This window comes from Chiloscyllium plagiosum, unplaced genomic scaffold (genome assembly GCF_037043375.1).
Source record: "Chiloscyllium plagiosum isolate Xiang-an unplaced genomic scaffold, Cpla_swu_hap1 HiC_scaffold_3, whole genome shotgun sequence".
Taxonomy (NCBI): domain Eukaryota; kingdom Metazoa; phylum Chordata; class Chondrichthyes; order Orectolobiformes; family Hemiscylliidae; genus Chiloscyllium; species Chiloscyllium plagiosum.
The window spans coordinates 24,412,297-24,428,479 of NW_028270141.1; the positions used below are offsets into that span (position 1 = coordinate 24,412,297).

At 39.4% G+C, this 16,183-nt stretch overlaps 1 protein-coding gene across 4 annotated transcripts in view; it reads right to left on the minus strand.

Moving 5' to 3' along the window:
- The window catches only part of colec11 (collectin sub-family member 11), a 30,818-nt gene extending 16,532 nt beyond the window's left edge, over positions 1-14,286 (minus strand). Inside the window, exons 1-3 of one of the 4 annotated variants that reach the window (XM_043678578.2) lie at positions 14,009-14,286; positions 11,764-11,919; positions 3,743-3,814 (exon numbers count right to left, since the gene is read on the minus strand). In XM_043678578.2, coding sequence (XP_043534513.1) covers positions 3,743-3,814; positions 11,764-11,893 — 202 coding nt within the window. In that variant the 5' untranslated portion in view covers positions 11,894-11,919; positions 14,009-14,286. The remainder of the gene's footprint in view (positions 1-3,742; positions 3,815-11,763; positions 11,920-14,008) is intronic. The other 3 variants (XM_043678565.2, XM_043678581.2, XM_043678573.2) reach the window with 3 other exon arrangements.
- Positions 14,287-16,183: the final 1,897 nt, after the last annotated feature.

Consider the following 16,183-nt stretch of genomic DNA (forward strand, 5'->3'; position numbering starts at 1 on the left):
AGAACCTTACCATTAAATCCGCCCTGATTTGCCTTTGCAAAATGCAGCATCTCACATTTATCTGAATTGAACTTCATCCATCATAACTTGGCCCATTGGCCAAGCTGATCAAGATCATTGTAACCTGAGGTAATCTTCTTCGCTGTCTAGTACACCTCTGATTTTGGTGTCATCTGTAAACTTGGTAACTATACCTCTTATATTCACATCCAAATCACATATATAAATGATGAAAGCAATCAGCAGGTGGAATGCAGTGGTTCAAGAAGGCAGCTCACCACCATCTTCTCAAGGGCAACTAGGGATGGGCAATAAATGCTGGTCAGCCAGCAAAGCCCAAATCCCACAAATGAATTAAAAGAACTGCCCCTACATTCACAGGCCACATTTGATAACATCAAATTATGGGTTCTGTGACCAGAATGTGCAATTAACAGGTATTCATTGATTTTGATGGATGCTTCGAGTATGACTTGGACAGTCTGCCCATTTTAATGATAACTTGGAAGTGCCAGTTTTGGACTGGGGTGAACAAAGTTAAAGATCATGGACTATAACCTGGTGCTGTCATTTTAATGATTATAGAATGCATTGTTAAGTGGCTGCTCATCTGACCATACAGTAAAAAATTGTGAGAGATAGATCTGAAAGGTAGATTGTATCTTTTAAAGGCGAGGAACATTTTATCCACAAGTCATGGTAAAACTGAGATTTCATTTTTAATTATTTCAAAAGCCATGCACATCATTGGCAAGACAAACATTTTTTACACATCTCTAATTTCCTTTGAGACGGTTATGGTAAGCTGCCCTCTTGAACTGCTGCAGTTTCATCAGGTGCACTCCTAAAAGGGGAGTTCCAGGATTTTGATCTGATAATATTGTCAGAAGGGCAATTATAGTTTCAAATCAGATCAGGATGGTGTGAGACTTGGACTTGCATATGTTAGGTCTTCCTGTGCAGATTCTGCCTTGCTGGACATAGTCATTGCCTAGCACTTGTGTGGCTTAAATGTCACTTGGCATTTGTTGGCACAAACATGAATGTTGTCCAGGTCCTGTTGCAATTGAATGTGAGCTGTTTCACTATCTGCAAATGGGACTGAATGCTACTGTTTGGCTACACTTACCACCAAGATAGACCTGGAAATTCTGATGGCTGATTAGCCTTAAGAATTGATAAGCCGAAGAATTTTTGTATGTATTGAAAGCTTCAGTAACTGACATTTGACCCCAAAAGACCTTTCTATATGCCAATGGGAAGTCTATGAATACAGCCATTACCTTAGCTGTTCCTGGAGCCCTGCCTTAATATTGATCATTGGTATAAGGGCCTGGTCAAAGCAATTTTGTCCTTTCCTGAAACTCTCTGGCCCGTTTTGGAGAGTGACCTCTAAAACTGGTCTCATCATTTACAGGTTAGCTATTTAATTACCTTGTAGACATTAGAGAGCTTATGGGGATGATAAACTAGTTTTCCTGAATTTAGGATAGCAATTATTTTGGAATGGCACCAAGCCTCTTAGATTATCCTAGCATGAGGGATGCAGGAAATGAACCATATTCGGTCTTGTAGCCACACTGCCCATTTTCTGTTGGTGAATAATTAATGACAGTCTTCCTGAATGTGCTACTTCTTCAAGAGCTTTTCAGTTAATCACACCAAGGAAACAACTAAACTTTTGAACATGCTCTTTAGGTCTGCAAAGCTTGAGAGCACCAATTAATCAACAATCATATGACTGAGGCTGTGGCCAGGGGCAAAGCCGAAAGCATCGAAACCTAATTTTTCCCAAATTCCTCCTCCCCCAAGATCACCTTTTCTATCGATCGACACACAGCACAGCTTGTTTCTCTTGAACAATAAAGATCTTTTCCCTAGGGTTGGGGAGCCCAAAACTGGAGAGGATAGGTTTAAGGTGGCTCAGAGGTTAGCATTGCTGCCTCACAGCACCGGGGACACAGGTTCATGTCCAGCCTTGGGCGACTGTCTGTGTGGAGTTTTCACATTCTCCCTGTGTCTGTGTGTGTTTCCTCCCACAATCCAAAGATGTGCAGATTTGGTGAATTGGCAATGCTAAACTGCCCATACTGTTCAGGGATGTGTAGGTTAGGTGCATTACTCAGGGATGAATGTAGCATAATACGGTCGGGGAATGGATCTGGGCGGATTATTGTTCTGAGTGTTGGTGTGGACTTATTGAGCAGAAGGGCCTGTTTCCATACTATAGATATTTTATGTTTCTGTGAGCCAGGAGGTGAGCTACTAACAGCCAGGTTACTAGCCTCTCACCTGCTCTTGTAGCCATTGTATTTTTATGGATAGACCAGTTCAGTTTCTGGTCAATTGTAATACCAAGATGGTAATGCCAATGAATGTCAAGAGGTGATGGTTAAATTTTCTCTTGTTGAATTAGTCATTGCCTGGGCCTTGCTGCTTTTGGGCATTGACTACTTGGAAATACAAACTGTGCTGAACATTGTGTAATCACTGGCTAAATATAAAATACTTTGAAGGGTTGGTTAGAGGAAAACCTGAACATGGTGAGACGTCAGGCATGAGTGGCCTGTATTCAGTGCAGAAGGCCAGCACAGGGCCAGCAAAGCATCTTGGCCATGAAGCTCACCCTGTGCAGCAAAGAAAGAATCCAAGAATGATGATGCACCATCTGATGGCTGATATCTCGGTTCCTATTGCAGCACAAACATAAGCACCTGACATCCAGGTATTGCCTGTAAGCCAAAGTCATGCAAATTCAGCATTCAACAGGACAGGCAAGGTGCCAAAGCAGTCAGTAATCTGTCCTCCAAGCTGGTGTTGTTAGAAGTTGAGGTCCGTTCAGAAAACATCCCATCTCCTGGGGGTAAACACACATCCATTTGTCTTACTATAAAGAAACCCACCACCAAGTTAACTGATCACTCAATTAACACCAATTCACCAAAAAAGGGGAAAAAGTAATGAGGGGACTAAATCATAATGGTATTGGTGAGGGAGGTGACTGCTGTTGGACCTCTTAAGCCTAGCTTTGGAATCCTTTCTTTTCCGAACACTGAGCGTGGTTCTGGTGAGAGTCCCAGTTTTCTATAGATAGAGGGTACCTCTCCTCCTGTTTGTTTCCTCCACAAAGACTTCAGTGAAGAATCTGTAAACATCAGAACCTGCTTTTTCACATGTTGTGCCATTTTTCAACATGTTTCAGAATACATTCACTTCCACATCACCTGCTTTACCTTTAAGCTTTGCAGGTTGGCTTTAAGTGATGCTAGCCACTCACAATCAACAGCAGTGAGTAATTCCAGCTAGATATTAACATTACTGATATGAACAAGTAGACATCAAAAAGTTAGTATGTTGCCTGTGTGTGATAATCAACAGTTACACGTTGAAGTGTGAATTGCAATACTAAAGGTATTATTCTTTGTGGCGGGCTACCAAATTTAGGTCCCAGGAAATTGTGCACTTTGCCCACAATACATTTGCTGAATTCGAATGTAGCAAAATGGATACACTGGAAATGAAAAGTGAACACATGAAAGGCCGAACTAATGCCAAGATTCGAAGTCTCTCTATTGCCAGAACCTGACCAGTCTGGTGAAACAATTGAAAAGTGAAATAAGCCAATTAAACTTCCTACAGCATATCAAATACATTAGCATCCCATGTTACAATTTTGTGTGTTGTTTAATATGAAACACGTAAGTCTTTTTACAATGTAGAATTTATATTTGTAGAAAATCACCTGGTTGTCCAACTGGGCCAACTTTTCCTAGCCTTCCAGGCTCTCCTTTCTCCCCCTTTTCCCCAGGTTCACCTGCAACACAACATAAGAACACAGCATCATCCTCATTGGCAAAATAGCAATACAAAAATAATACATATGTGTAAATGGGGTTGTTGCTATTCATTGACTCAGCATGATCAAACAGCACATAGGTAGCAATCTCAGTCTGACAGGTTAGAAAATTGCCAGTGTTCAAATAGGGCAAAAATGTCATATTCTCTTTAGTATATCCCCAATTATTCTCAATTATTTCCCATGCAGGAGTGCAATTTGTTACCTCTGAGGGACATTGCAATTACTCGTGTTGGCAATATACACCATAGATAATTATAACACTGGAATATTAATTGCATTCACAGGATATTTACTGTACTCATGAGCCTGTGTTGAAAATGTACTCTGTTACCTGTGCATTGAAGTGTAATTATTACATTAGGAATTAAATCATTAATGCTTAAATATTAGATTTTAATTACTGAGCTTCATGGGACAGATGGCAATTATACCTAATGTAATAACTGATATTACCTCAGTTAGCTGATACAGAAACTAGGTCCATGCACATAAATAACATTAACCACTGTACACCTGCAGTCTTCTCACTGTACCAGGTTATAATATTGCACCCAGGCTATCCTCCTATTGTTGTTATGTTGGCAGCATGGCAACGGAGTTGTCCAACACACTCAAATGTTTTCAAAACTACTGTTAAGACTGATTTTCTATCAATTAAATTGATAATAATAGTAAGCTACAAGTATTATCATTATCATTACTTACTTATTTTTTAAAAAGAGAGAGCCGTTAATTTTAGTAACCGTCCATATGACACACATTGAAGACAGGTCAGGGGTAGACAGAAAGACGGTGAGTTGGGAATGCCTCATATTTTACATTTCTATCCCCTAATCACCACCCCCCAACCCACCAAAATACATCCAGCTAGGACTATAAAATCCAGTCTGTAAATTATCATACCCCAAAAAATGAAATTTATCAAATTGGTATGTTCCAAAAATTAGTATTAAGACTCCTTGCTTCTCCATCAAAATAAATGGTTTGAGCACTGTGATAAAGAGATGCATCTAACATTTTCTGGAATTGCTGAATAGCAATGGAAAATGGGGAGGAAGAAAACCAAGGAAAAATGCAAGTTAGGTCAATGGACATAGTGCTGCAAGAATAGTTATATAATGAAAGTGCTTTTTTGGGCTTAGATCTCAAATACTATACTTGTAATGTAAACTCTCACCTTAGAGGAGGTGATCAGTAGAGTATATTTAGATTTGCTAAACCACAACTTTAAGTGAGAATGTACACTGTCGGAAGTACACAAGGAGCCTGCACAGAGGTATAAATGCCATTTAAATGGAAAAGAGCTGATAAATAGAGGATAATGTGAGGAAATTATTCAATTTGATGGAAGATAGAAAAAAATGAATATTTTTCAAGAATGAGAATCAGTCTTGTGGCCAAACAGGCTACTCAAAGTGATGGATTTATGAAAAATGGACAATAAATGAGACTTGCTACAAAATTGAGACTAGTCTTAACCAAAAGTGATTGTGCTCAAAGACTCTGGAATTAACAAGCTCCAGAATCCAGACACACGTTACAAAACTGACCCAGCAGCTGCAAACAATACAATATACAATTGAATTGGAATTGAATAGAATCAATCTGAATGCCATCCCCAGGACAATCGGAAACATCAAGCTGTTTACCAGACACAGGGGCACTTCACAACCTTATTGAAAAGGGCTACTTGACCTACCAGGTCCTGACACCTCCAGGAATGGTTGCCCAAGGACCACACTGCCACTGAAATGTCAACACCTGGTTGGGTCTGACTGATCTACTGGTGGACATCGACGACCCTCCAAAAAGAGCGCAAAGACTTCTGCTAAGAATCACTGCTACACCACCCTCAGGAGCAGTAACTCAAGACCAACTTAAGAGAAGACACCCCTGGAACCACCAGGAGAAGAATGCCAAATGATCATTGTCACGTGGATCAAGACCAAGATCTAGAGCAGTGGTATGTGATCATCCACAGTGAAGTTCAAGGGATTGAATTAGCAGAGGGATTGAATTCAAGAGTCGTGAAGTGATGTTGCAACTGTACAGGACTTTGGTTAGGCCACATTTGGAGTACTGTGTGCAGTTCTGGTCGCCTCACTTTAGGAAAGATGTGGAAGCTTTGGAGAGGGTGCAGAGATGATTTACCAGGATGTTGCCTGGAATGGAGAATAGGTCGTACGAGGATAGGTTGAGAGTGCTAGGCCTTTTCTCGTTGGAACGGCGAAGGATGAGGGGTGACTTGATAGAGGTTTATAAGATGATCAGGGGAATAGATAGAGTAGACAGTCAGAAACTTTTTCCCCGGTATAACAGAGTGTTACAAGGGGACATAAATTTAAGGTGAAGGGTGGAAGGTATAGGGGAGATGTCAGGGGTGGGTTCTTTACCCAGAGAGTGGTGGGGGCATGGAATGCGCTGCCTATGGGAGTGGTAGAGTCAGAATCATTGGTGACCTTTAAGCGGCAATTGGATAGGTACATGGATGGGTGCTTAAGCTAGGACAAATGTTCGGCACAACATCGTGGGCCGAAGGGCCTGTTCTGTGCTGTATTGTTCTATGTTCTATGTTCTAAAGCACAAGATATCCGATTAGATTTACAGTGTAAACTGCTAGTTTGTAAAGCATTTTATTATTATAATATTAATCATGTTAAACAAATAAAATTATCATTTATTATTATTAAGAGTCGAATCACAGTTCTTTGCTAGATGTAAGAGTTATAACACACCGTGGCAGGAGCAACAGTCTAAAGTTAATTTTGCAAGTGATTTGGGCATTTTTGTATAAAAGATAACGTTGAACATGTTGTTTCAGCTCAAAACTAGGAAGGCAAATTGTATGTATTCATAACCAGGGGATTGAAGTACAAGCAAAACTTGCTGCAATTGGAACATTGCACACAGTTTGGTCTCCTTCACACAGATGGGGCACAGTGAAGGCTCTCGAGATTAATTCCAGGAAAAGGAGGATGCAGATTCAGAGGAAAGATTTGATGCTCTGTTGAGTTTAGGAGAATGTATCATGAGCTGATGATCATACTTATGATTCTGAGAGGACTTGACAAAATAGATGCTGAGAGCCTGTTTTTCCCTGACTTAAACCTTGAGTTCAGAAAACAGACTCTGAGAAAATCAAGGGATATGCTGAGGGGCAGCACAGAGGAATGGAGGTCACAGATATGCGGTGAATTTATGAAATGGTGGAGCAGAGCAGATGTAGCATGTGGTCAATGCTAGTTCTGCCATTCTAATATACTTCTTCCCACTTAAAAAAAAACCTTTGGCTTCTTAGTTCACTATCAGTTTCCCTGACACCCATCTCTGAAGCACCTTAGGATGTTAATTTTACTGAAGGTACGATTTAAATATTGGCCTATCAAGTGACACCCACAACCTGTGAATGAATACAGAAAATGCAAATTGCTAATTTCGCAACACTAGTTATTTTGGTTCTTATTTCAATGACATCACAGAGAGACATCAGTATATCGATGGTGTCTCTGTACATTTTAATACCCTTTTTAAGCTCAGCTAGGGATGGGCAATAAATATTGGTCAGCCAGTGACACTCATGTCCCACAAGTGAGTAAAACAAAAGAACTGCAGGGTTGGATTGGCCTTATCTGCAAGTTAACCCTAAGGGTCTCTCAACATCAATAAGATATATCTTCACACAGAGGAAGAGGTTGAGAAGATGAGTCCATCATGGTAATCTCAGCCCATGTGGGAATTGAACCTATGCTATTGGCATCACTCTGCATTGTAATCCAGTCACCCAGCCAATTAACAAGAGAGTCAATGGTTAACATGGGGTGGGGTTCAAGAATGTTGGGGCCATGATCAGATAGAATCAGAGAGATACAAAGCACAGAAACAGACCCTTTGGTCCAACTTGCCCATATTGACCAGATATCCTCAATAAATCTAGTCCCATTTGCCAGCATTTCCCCCATATCCCTCTAAACCCTTTCTATTAATATACCCATCCAGATGTCTTTTAAATGTTGCAATTGTATCAGCCTCCACTACTTCCTCTGGCAGCTCATTCCATACACACACCACCCTCTGCGTGAAAATGGTGCCCCAAGTCCCCTGTAAAATCTTTCCTCTCTCACCATAAACCTATGTCCTCTAGTTTTGAACTCCCACACCCCAGGGAAAAAAATTTGTCTAATTACCCTATCCATGCCCCTCATGATTTTATAAACCTCAATAAAGTCACCCCTCAGCCTTCGACTCTCCAGGGAAAATAGCCCCAGTCTATTCAGCCTCTCCCTATTGTTCAAACCCTCCAACTCTGGCAACATCCTTGTAAATCTTATCTGAACCCTTTCAACTTTCACAACATCCTTCCGATAAGAGGGAGATCAGGATTGCACACTGTATTCCAATCGTGGCCTAACCAATATCCCATACAGCTGCAATATGACCTCCCAACTCCTATACTCAATGCACTGACCAATGAACACAAGCATACCAAATGTCTTCTTCACTATCCTGTCTAACTGGGACTCAACTTTCAAGGAACTATGAGCCTGCACTCCAAGGTCTCTTTGTTCAGCATCACTCCCCAAGGACCTTACTATTATGTGTGTAATTTCTGCTAAGATTTGCCTTTCCAAAATGCAACACCTTACATTTATCTACATAAGACTCCATCTGCCACTCATCAGCCCATTGGTCTATCTGATCAAGATCCCGTTGTACTCTGAGATAACCTCCTTCGCTGTCCAGTATACCTCCAATTTTGGTGTCATCTGTAAACTTACTAACTATACCTCCCAATTTGACATCCAAATCATTTATAATAAATGATGAAAAGCACTGGACCCAGCACAGATTCTGGTGGCACATCACTGGTCACAGGACTCCAATCTGAAAAGCAATGATCTTACTGAATGGCACAGCAGGTTTGCCAGACTGAATACCCTACTCCTACTCCTATTTTGTGTGTTATGTTTCATTCAGACATAAGATGTAGGCATTTCTGTCAAGGCACTTTGTTTTGGGATCATCCTTCCTACCCTTTTCAAAATGTTTCCAAGCATCAATGTTCTTTCGAAGCAAGAGGCATAGGGTTTGATTATGGGCTAAGACATTGACTCTGAATTAGGGAGACACACGTTTAAGCACATGGTGCAAGATGATGCGTCAGTGGACTGCTGAGCATGTATTCAAAACTGTGGAGGTGTTGTCCTTTAGATAAGATGGGTTTAGATAACTGAGGTCCTGTTTGTCTGTTCAACAAAATGGAAAAACATTTCATGTGACTAAGTGAAGTACAGGTTGCTCTCCTGGTATTCTTGTAAATTTTTTTTTATTTATTCATTCACGGGACAAGGGCATCACTGGCTAGGCATTATTGCCCTTCCCTAATTACCCAGAAGGCAGTTAAGAGTCAATCACCTTGCTGTGGGTCTGGAGTCACATGTAGGCCAGACCAGGTAAGAATGGCAGTTTCCTTCCCTATAGTTCATTAGTGAACTCAATGGATTTTTCCAACATTTGGTAATCGATTTATGGTTATCATTAAATTCATCATTCCTGATTTTGTTTCCTCTATTGAATTCAAATTACACCATCCACTATGGTGGGATTCAAACCTAGGTCCCGAGAACATATTTTCTGGCTCTCTGGATTAACTGTCCCGTGATAATACCATTTGGGCTGTCACCACCCCAGTAACTTTTCTCTTTCAGCCAACACAATTACAAGTCAGTTTAATTGATCGTTCATTTAATTGCTGATTGTGGGTCCTTATGCACAAACTGATTGCCACTTTTCCCTGTGTAGCAGTTCGATACTTTCGAAGTTAATCAACTGTCTATGAAGATTTGAGATTTCCTGAGCGTGGGGAAGGAGCAACTTAATCCTAATTTCTTTATTTTGAGCGGAAAAGGTATATTAAAATATTCTGAGAGCAGTACAAGGCGAAAACAAGTCTTGATTCATAATCAAATTCGTAATGTAATCTTGTATTTGATTATCCATTCAGGAACTTCACATTGATTGAATATTTTCAAAGTATAATTAGAAAACATACTTCTGCTTACTTTTTCACTTTGCAAACACACAGCCCTTCATGTTGTGTATATAATTCTGCTCCAATTCACATTATCTTACATTTAATTATGTTAAATTTCAAGGATGTCCCATTACAAATGTTTTTGAATACCTCCTTTGACTAATTCCCTGCCTTATTAAGAGTGGTGCTTTTTATTGCCTGAGAGTGTGGAGGGGACTGATCGAAGTGAGGCAGTCAAACAGAAATTAGACTGTCACCTGAAAAGGAAAAATGTGCAGGGTTATGGGAGAAGGTGAGGGAACAACATTTAATGAATTGCTCATTTGGAGAGCTGGTGCAGACATTATAGGCCTCCTCCTGCACTGTTGTGATTCTATGATCAATGATCATCCTTGAAAATGACAAATAGACCAGAGGGTGAGCTGGTACCCCTGGAAATAATCATTGGATTCAGGAGTGTGGGCAGGAGAAAATAAGGACTTCGATTTTCATCTCATTCTTCACATTGCACTGGCTGCATTAGCTCTGCGGTATTAAAATCCTTCACCAATTTTACGCTACAATTCCGGGATCCCAATATTACCTGGAGATAGAGTATTAGAGTAGACTACCGACAATCGACATGCTGAAGATGGAAAATTAGGAAAAAATTGGACTCATGAAACACAGGAACAATGAAATGATAATTTCTCCTATTTGCCTCACAACAGATGAAATATGTGCCTGCTGCCAGGCGCTCATTTTTTTAGAACGGCCATGAAGCATAAGTATTTTGTCATCTCAGAGCTGGCAGATCTGGTAGCATCAAAGTCAATAAATTTACAACACAGCAAACCCCACAGACAAATTAATGTCATCATTGAATCATAAGTTGTGAATTCTGACTCTTTAAAATGCCATACAAGACAAATTGTGTTTGTTAAATTAACTTCATCATGGACCATTTCTACCGCCAAATCTCAGAACACTACCACTGTTTGATCATGCATGCGCTTGCACATTGTGGCAGAACACATACCATCATATATCACATACATGAACATGTATGGCAGGGCTATGGAAGTTGAACAAGTGTGTAAAAGAATGGTTCACCAAACCACACAAATAATACCAGTGGAAGTTGATCTTGAGGGGTCAGCTTCATGCTTCCAACTGCAGGAATACAAATGGTGTGTTGCATCACAATAATGGACTCAGAAATGTCAGATAGCTCTGCATGAATAATTGGAACTAAGCATATTGAATTCATCAAAAAAAACCCTCTCCTACACTTTATTTTGAATACTGCATTCAACCATGAAAGTGATACTAAACAACCACTATAATAGCAACAGACTATTTTTCACCTACTTTATTTTGTCATATATTTACCTAAAGTTACTATTTTACATTGGGGATTCATTCCCACAACTCTCTATGATCTTGTCCATAGCCCTTTGTAATTAGTATCAACTGTGAGGGTTATCACAGTTGAACTCAATCCTGTTTACAGGCTCCATTCACATGTCTTTTTGTGGTTCTTACTGGATAGTGATCAGGAATGGGCTGCAGCAGCTCTATCACATCCACTGCTGCCTCGGGTAAGATCAACTAACTCAGCACAGATAAGGAACTTAGCTGTATCTGTATTACTTAGTTCACAAATGGGCATTGCACTTAGTAAATAAATCAGCCAGTAGTCTCCATCCACTACCAATTGCTGCACCATCACTGTTGTATAAAATGCACCACTCTTTTAGCATCCAACAAGCTTATAATGGCATTTATTAAAGAGTTAATGTAAGTTAATGCAGTTTGGTAAGAAGTACAAGTAGTACAAGAATAAAACACAGTCTTACATACTTCACAAACCACAAACTTAATGTGCAACTACCTTTCAGGCCAGGGACTAGGATCTGTACTGAGCATGATTCATCTGCTATATGTTGAGATTCTCCAGATCTGAGCAAGGACAGGAACAGCAGGCCAATTCGGAACACAAGTGAAAACAGTCCACTGTTCATAATGTTCACAAAAAGTTCATTGACTCCTAAAGATAAAAATTCTTTTATAAATAACCATTACTCTACTAAGATGAAACAAACACATTCTTTAACTCATTAAACATTATCAGCGTTTAACATTTCCCTACACACAAACTTTTAATGTCTGCAAGCTTCACATGTTAAAAGTGTAACTCTTTTTCCATTTTTCTGCCATTCTAACTTATTCTTCCCCACCCCCAAAGACCTCAAATCTGCAACTGACTTAATTTGTGGTTTTCTTTATTCTTCAATGTTCAGGTATTTCCTTTTCAAGCCAAGTATTACCTAAACCCTGTTATTCCTTAGTTAGGCAAGTGTGTAAAGCTACCTGATCTGAATGGGTGGCAGAGGAAATTGGAGTTCAGTTACCCCGGATCTCAAACCCCATTTCTTTGGATTAGGATTTGGGTGCATGTGATGGAGGGGTGTAAGCTTTTTGCTTTTGACCTCTTCTCTTCTGGGTTCAGAATGCAAGGAAGGACAGTATATGATAATATCATCCATCACATTGCCTACGGTTCCATCACCAATGAAGACAACTACCATCATCACACCATCCCCTGCCTTGTCCCAATGCCATGTGTGCTTGTACAACAAGAACACTTAGACCATAAGACTGTGAGATATAGAAGCAGAATCAGGGTTTCTCAGCACCACTCTCCTGCCTTCTCCCAGTAACCTTTGATTCCCTTACTAATCAAGAACTTATCTATCTCTGTCTTAAAGATACTCAATGACTTGGCATCCACAGCTTTCTACAGCAATGCATTCTACAGATTCACGCCCTCTGCCTGAAGAAATCCCTCCTAATCTCACTTCTAAAGGGTGTCCCTTCACTCTGAGGTTTTGTCCTTGGGTTCTGGTCTCTCCCATTAATGGAAATATCTTCTCCACATCTACTATATCCATACCCCTCAGAATCCTATAAGATTCAATCAAATTCTACACCGCCAACCTTCTAAACTCCATCGAGTACAGACCCAGAGACCTCAACTGCTCCCCACGCAACAAGCCCTTCATTTTCAGGATCATTCTTGTAAAGCTCCTCTGGACTCCTTCCATGGCCAGCACATCCTTGTTTTTCCATGTGTTCCTTGGACACATGGCCCAAAACTGCTAATGATATTCCAAGCGTAGTCTGACCAAGCCCCATACATCCTCAGTGGTACATCTCTGCTTTTGTATTCTAGTCCTCTCAAAATGAAACCTAACATTGCATTTGCCTTCCTAATTGCCAACTGAACCTGCATATTAACCTGAAGAGAATTCTGAACTAGGACTCCTAAGTTTCTTTGTATTTGAGATTTCCAAAGTCTTTCCCCATTTAAAAAATAGTCTACGTGTCTATTCTTCTTACCAAAGTGCATAACCTCACATTTTCCTACACTGTATTCCGTCTCCATAATGGTGGCACAAGTTTCCCACCAGCATTATGCTAAGTAATAGACTACCATGGGAATTTCTAGGTCCAAAGGCTACTTTAGAGTTCATCCAATCACCATCTATTTCAGCCAGTGCCTTATGTAATGGAACTTCACTGTGATACCTTTTCATTTTATAAAGTTCCATACTTATGTAATTTGTTAGTAAATAATAAAATAATAATTCCTAAAATTAAAATTGAATCTATTAACATTATGTCAGACAAGGCTGAAAATCTCAGTTTCAAAATATCACAATTAAAACTGAAACACACTTTTAGCTATTTAAGATTATGACCTGAATGACATTTTGCTGATTACAATTAAACCAAATCCACTAGTTCTCAAATGTTTTCTGTGTGTTTCATCAGCTCACAAAAAAGAATTCCTATCACCACACTAACTATAATGCCTGGAAAATGACTCCTATTTTAAGCACTCCCAGATTTCAAAACATTTTAAGGGTTAATTGATTCTCAGCTCGAGCATTTTAATACAGTTGACAGATCTTCAGTAACTGTTGAAATAAGTCTGTTGGTCCGTACATTCTTTTACTAATGTGCTCCCTCTTCCTGTCCTTTAATAGCCAGGAGCAAAGACTGTCCTTTGAAAATTAGAATTGCAGATATTTAGCTAACTGTGGAACCAAAAGCAAACTAAAATTCCCTCTTACCTTATGATGGAAGACAGAACACTGAGAAAGGAATCATCCTGAGCATGCTCTCCCATTCCACAGATGAATTTTATTGCTGTTCTTGTTTACCAATGTTTGACAGTTTTTTAGGTTGACTCGTTAATATAGCCTGCCCAAGGAATCAGCTCAGCAAATCAAAGACCAAAATTGTAAGCATGACCTATAAAAAAACATCCTGTTTGACAAATGTCAGCTGGGATGCTTGCAGCTGTAAAAGGAGTCTATGGGAAAATCCAACGCGGTGGGTCGCACAGGAAAAAAAAATTGTTCAATTTGCCTTTTTTTTTTCAAAAAAGAAAAATATCAAACAAGAGCATTTTGGCTTCAATACCAAACTCTTTCCACAGCACGTGAAAGTGCTTTTTGTAATCTGAATAGGACCAACTCCCTGCCATTTTCCCTGCGGCAGACTGTTCAAGCTAATTTTCTCTTCTGTCAGGCAAATTACCAAAGATTTTACTGACATTTTCTTGGCTTTTCATGGTGCAAAGTTAGAGTAACATTATCTGGATTGAACCACTGTTTTCTTCAACATCTTATGTTTATGTTTTGTTTTCCCATGGTGACAATTTTAGCACTCCCACATCACGGTCAAGCTTCATTTATTATAAAGATGTTCTTGGAGGTAACTTGTTTTCATCCTTGTCTGCGCAAAATATAAAACTTACAGGAGTAACAAGGGTGTTGGAAATTTTTATATCGAGCACTCCACTTTCAGATTATCAAATGCAACAGAACCTCCCAATTCACTCTCCGTTTGAGATATTTAAGAACGAATGCTCTGCACGTATACGAAGTCCCAGTGGAAAATTTGATGAATATCAAGATAAAAGATGATAATGTAAAACTAAGCCTACCAATGTTCTGTAAATGATTTTAATTTTCTACACTTAAGTGAATATATTCTAGGATTCTTTTTTAATTAACCCTCCTGCTTGACTGGCAGTTTAAATCATTACTCAGCTCTACAAGTAAATCATTGAAACTATACAGTTCTTAGTTTGATTTCAAATCTGTGCTGAATTCTCGCAATTGAAGCAATACAATTGGTTTCGGCATGTCTGCCTCCAGTAAGGAAAAATAATTGATTTTTTTCTGCTTCTGATCACTATCCAGAGATCATCTGCTGAAATCTAATGTGCTGATCAAGCTGTGAAGCCCTTTAGAATCTGTTGGTCTCTCCTGATACACACTGTCTACCCGCAGATGAAGACTAAGGAAAGACATCTGTGAGACATAACCCAGCAGGAATCACTAAGCATGAGAGGATGGAAAAAGAAATTGTAAATAAAAAAACTAACGGAAGGATTTCTTTTAAAGAAAGAAGTCAGACATCTTTCTTTCTCAGAATGCCTCACATCATCTTTCTGGTTCTGCATTTTATTTTTGGATACATGAGAAAAATTATTCTCAAATGTAGGTTAGTAGGGAGACCAGTTCAGTAACGTGACTAGTATTTAACTGAACCACTTCTGTGAAATCACAGGAAAATTACTGTGAAATGGCTGCTTCCATTGTAGAACAGTGGTTTACCTTGTATGAGATACATGTAAGCGAAGATAGGTTTTTCTTCATGTGAGATTTTAAGTCATTAGCCAAGTAATTCACTGACACAGAAAAAAGCAAAGAATAGCTTTCTAAGATGGAAGAAGTAACTGAGTGCCATTACAAATTATCCTCATAATCAATGCACAGTTGCCATAGAAACAGAAACCCCCTAAGCTGGAGTACGTCTCTGCATGAAGGTTTGTTGACTGACACTGCAAATAGCACTACTAATTGGCTGGGTGCTTTGTGACCAGGCACAGGAAGATTTCAAAATATTTTCTAGCAAGACTTTCAGACTTCTCTTTTATCTGCCCGTCCTTCTGTTTATTGCCTGGGGATGTTAAAAATCCCAAATAAATGCAAGTTGTTGCTGGGCCACATCCACTTTGATGATAACTCATTTCATAAAATCACTGAACTCTACAATGTTATGTGTTCAGCAAGAGATATTTTAAGAGTTTAAGATCAACTGCTTGCATCAGATGCACAGCAAAATTGCTCGAGAAAGTAGAGAAGCAGAAATATTGATACTGAGCACGTCATTGGCTACTTCTTAAAGTCATTATTTAATAATGAATTAATGCCCATTTGACCTTGATGATTGTC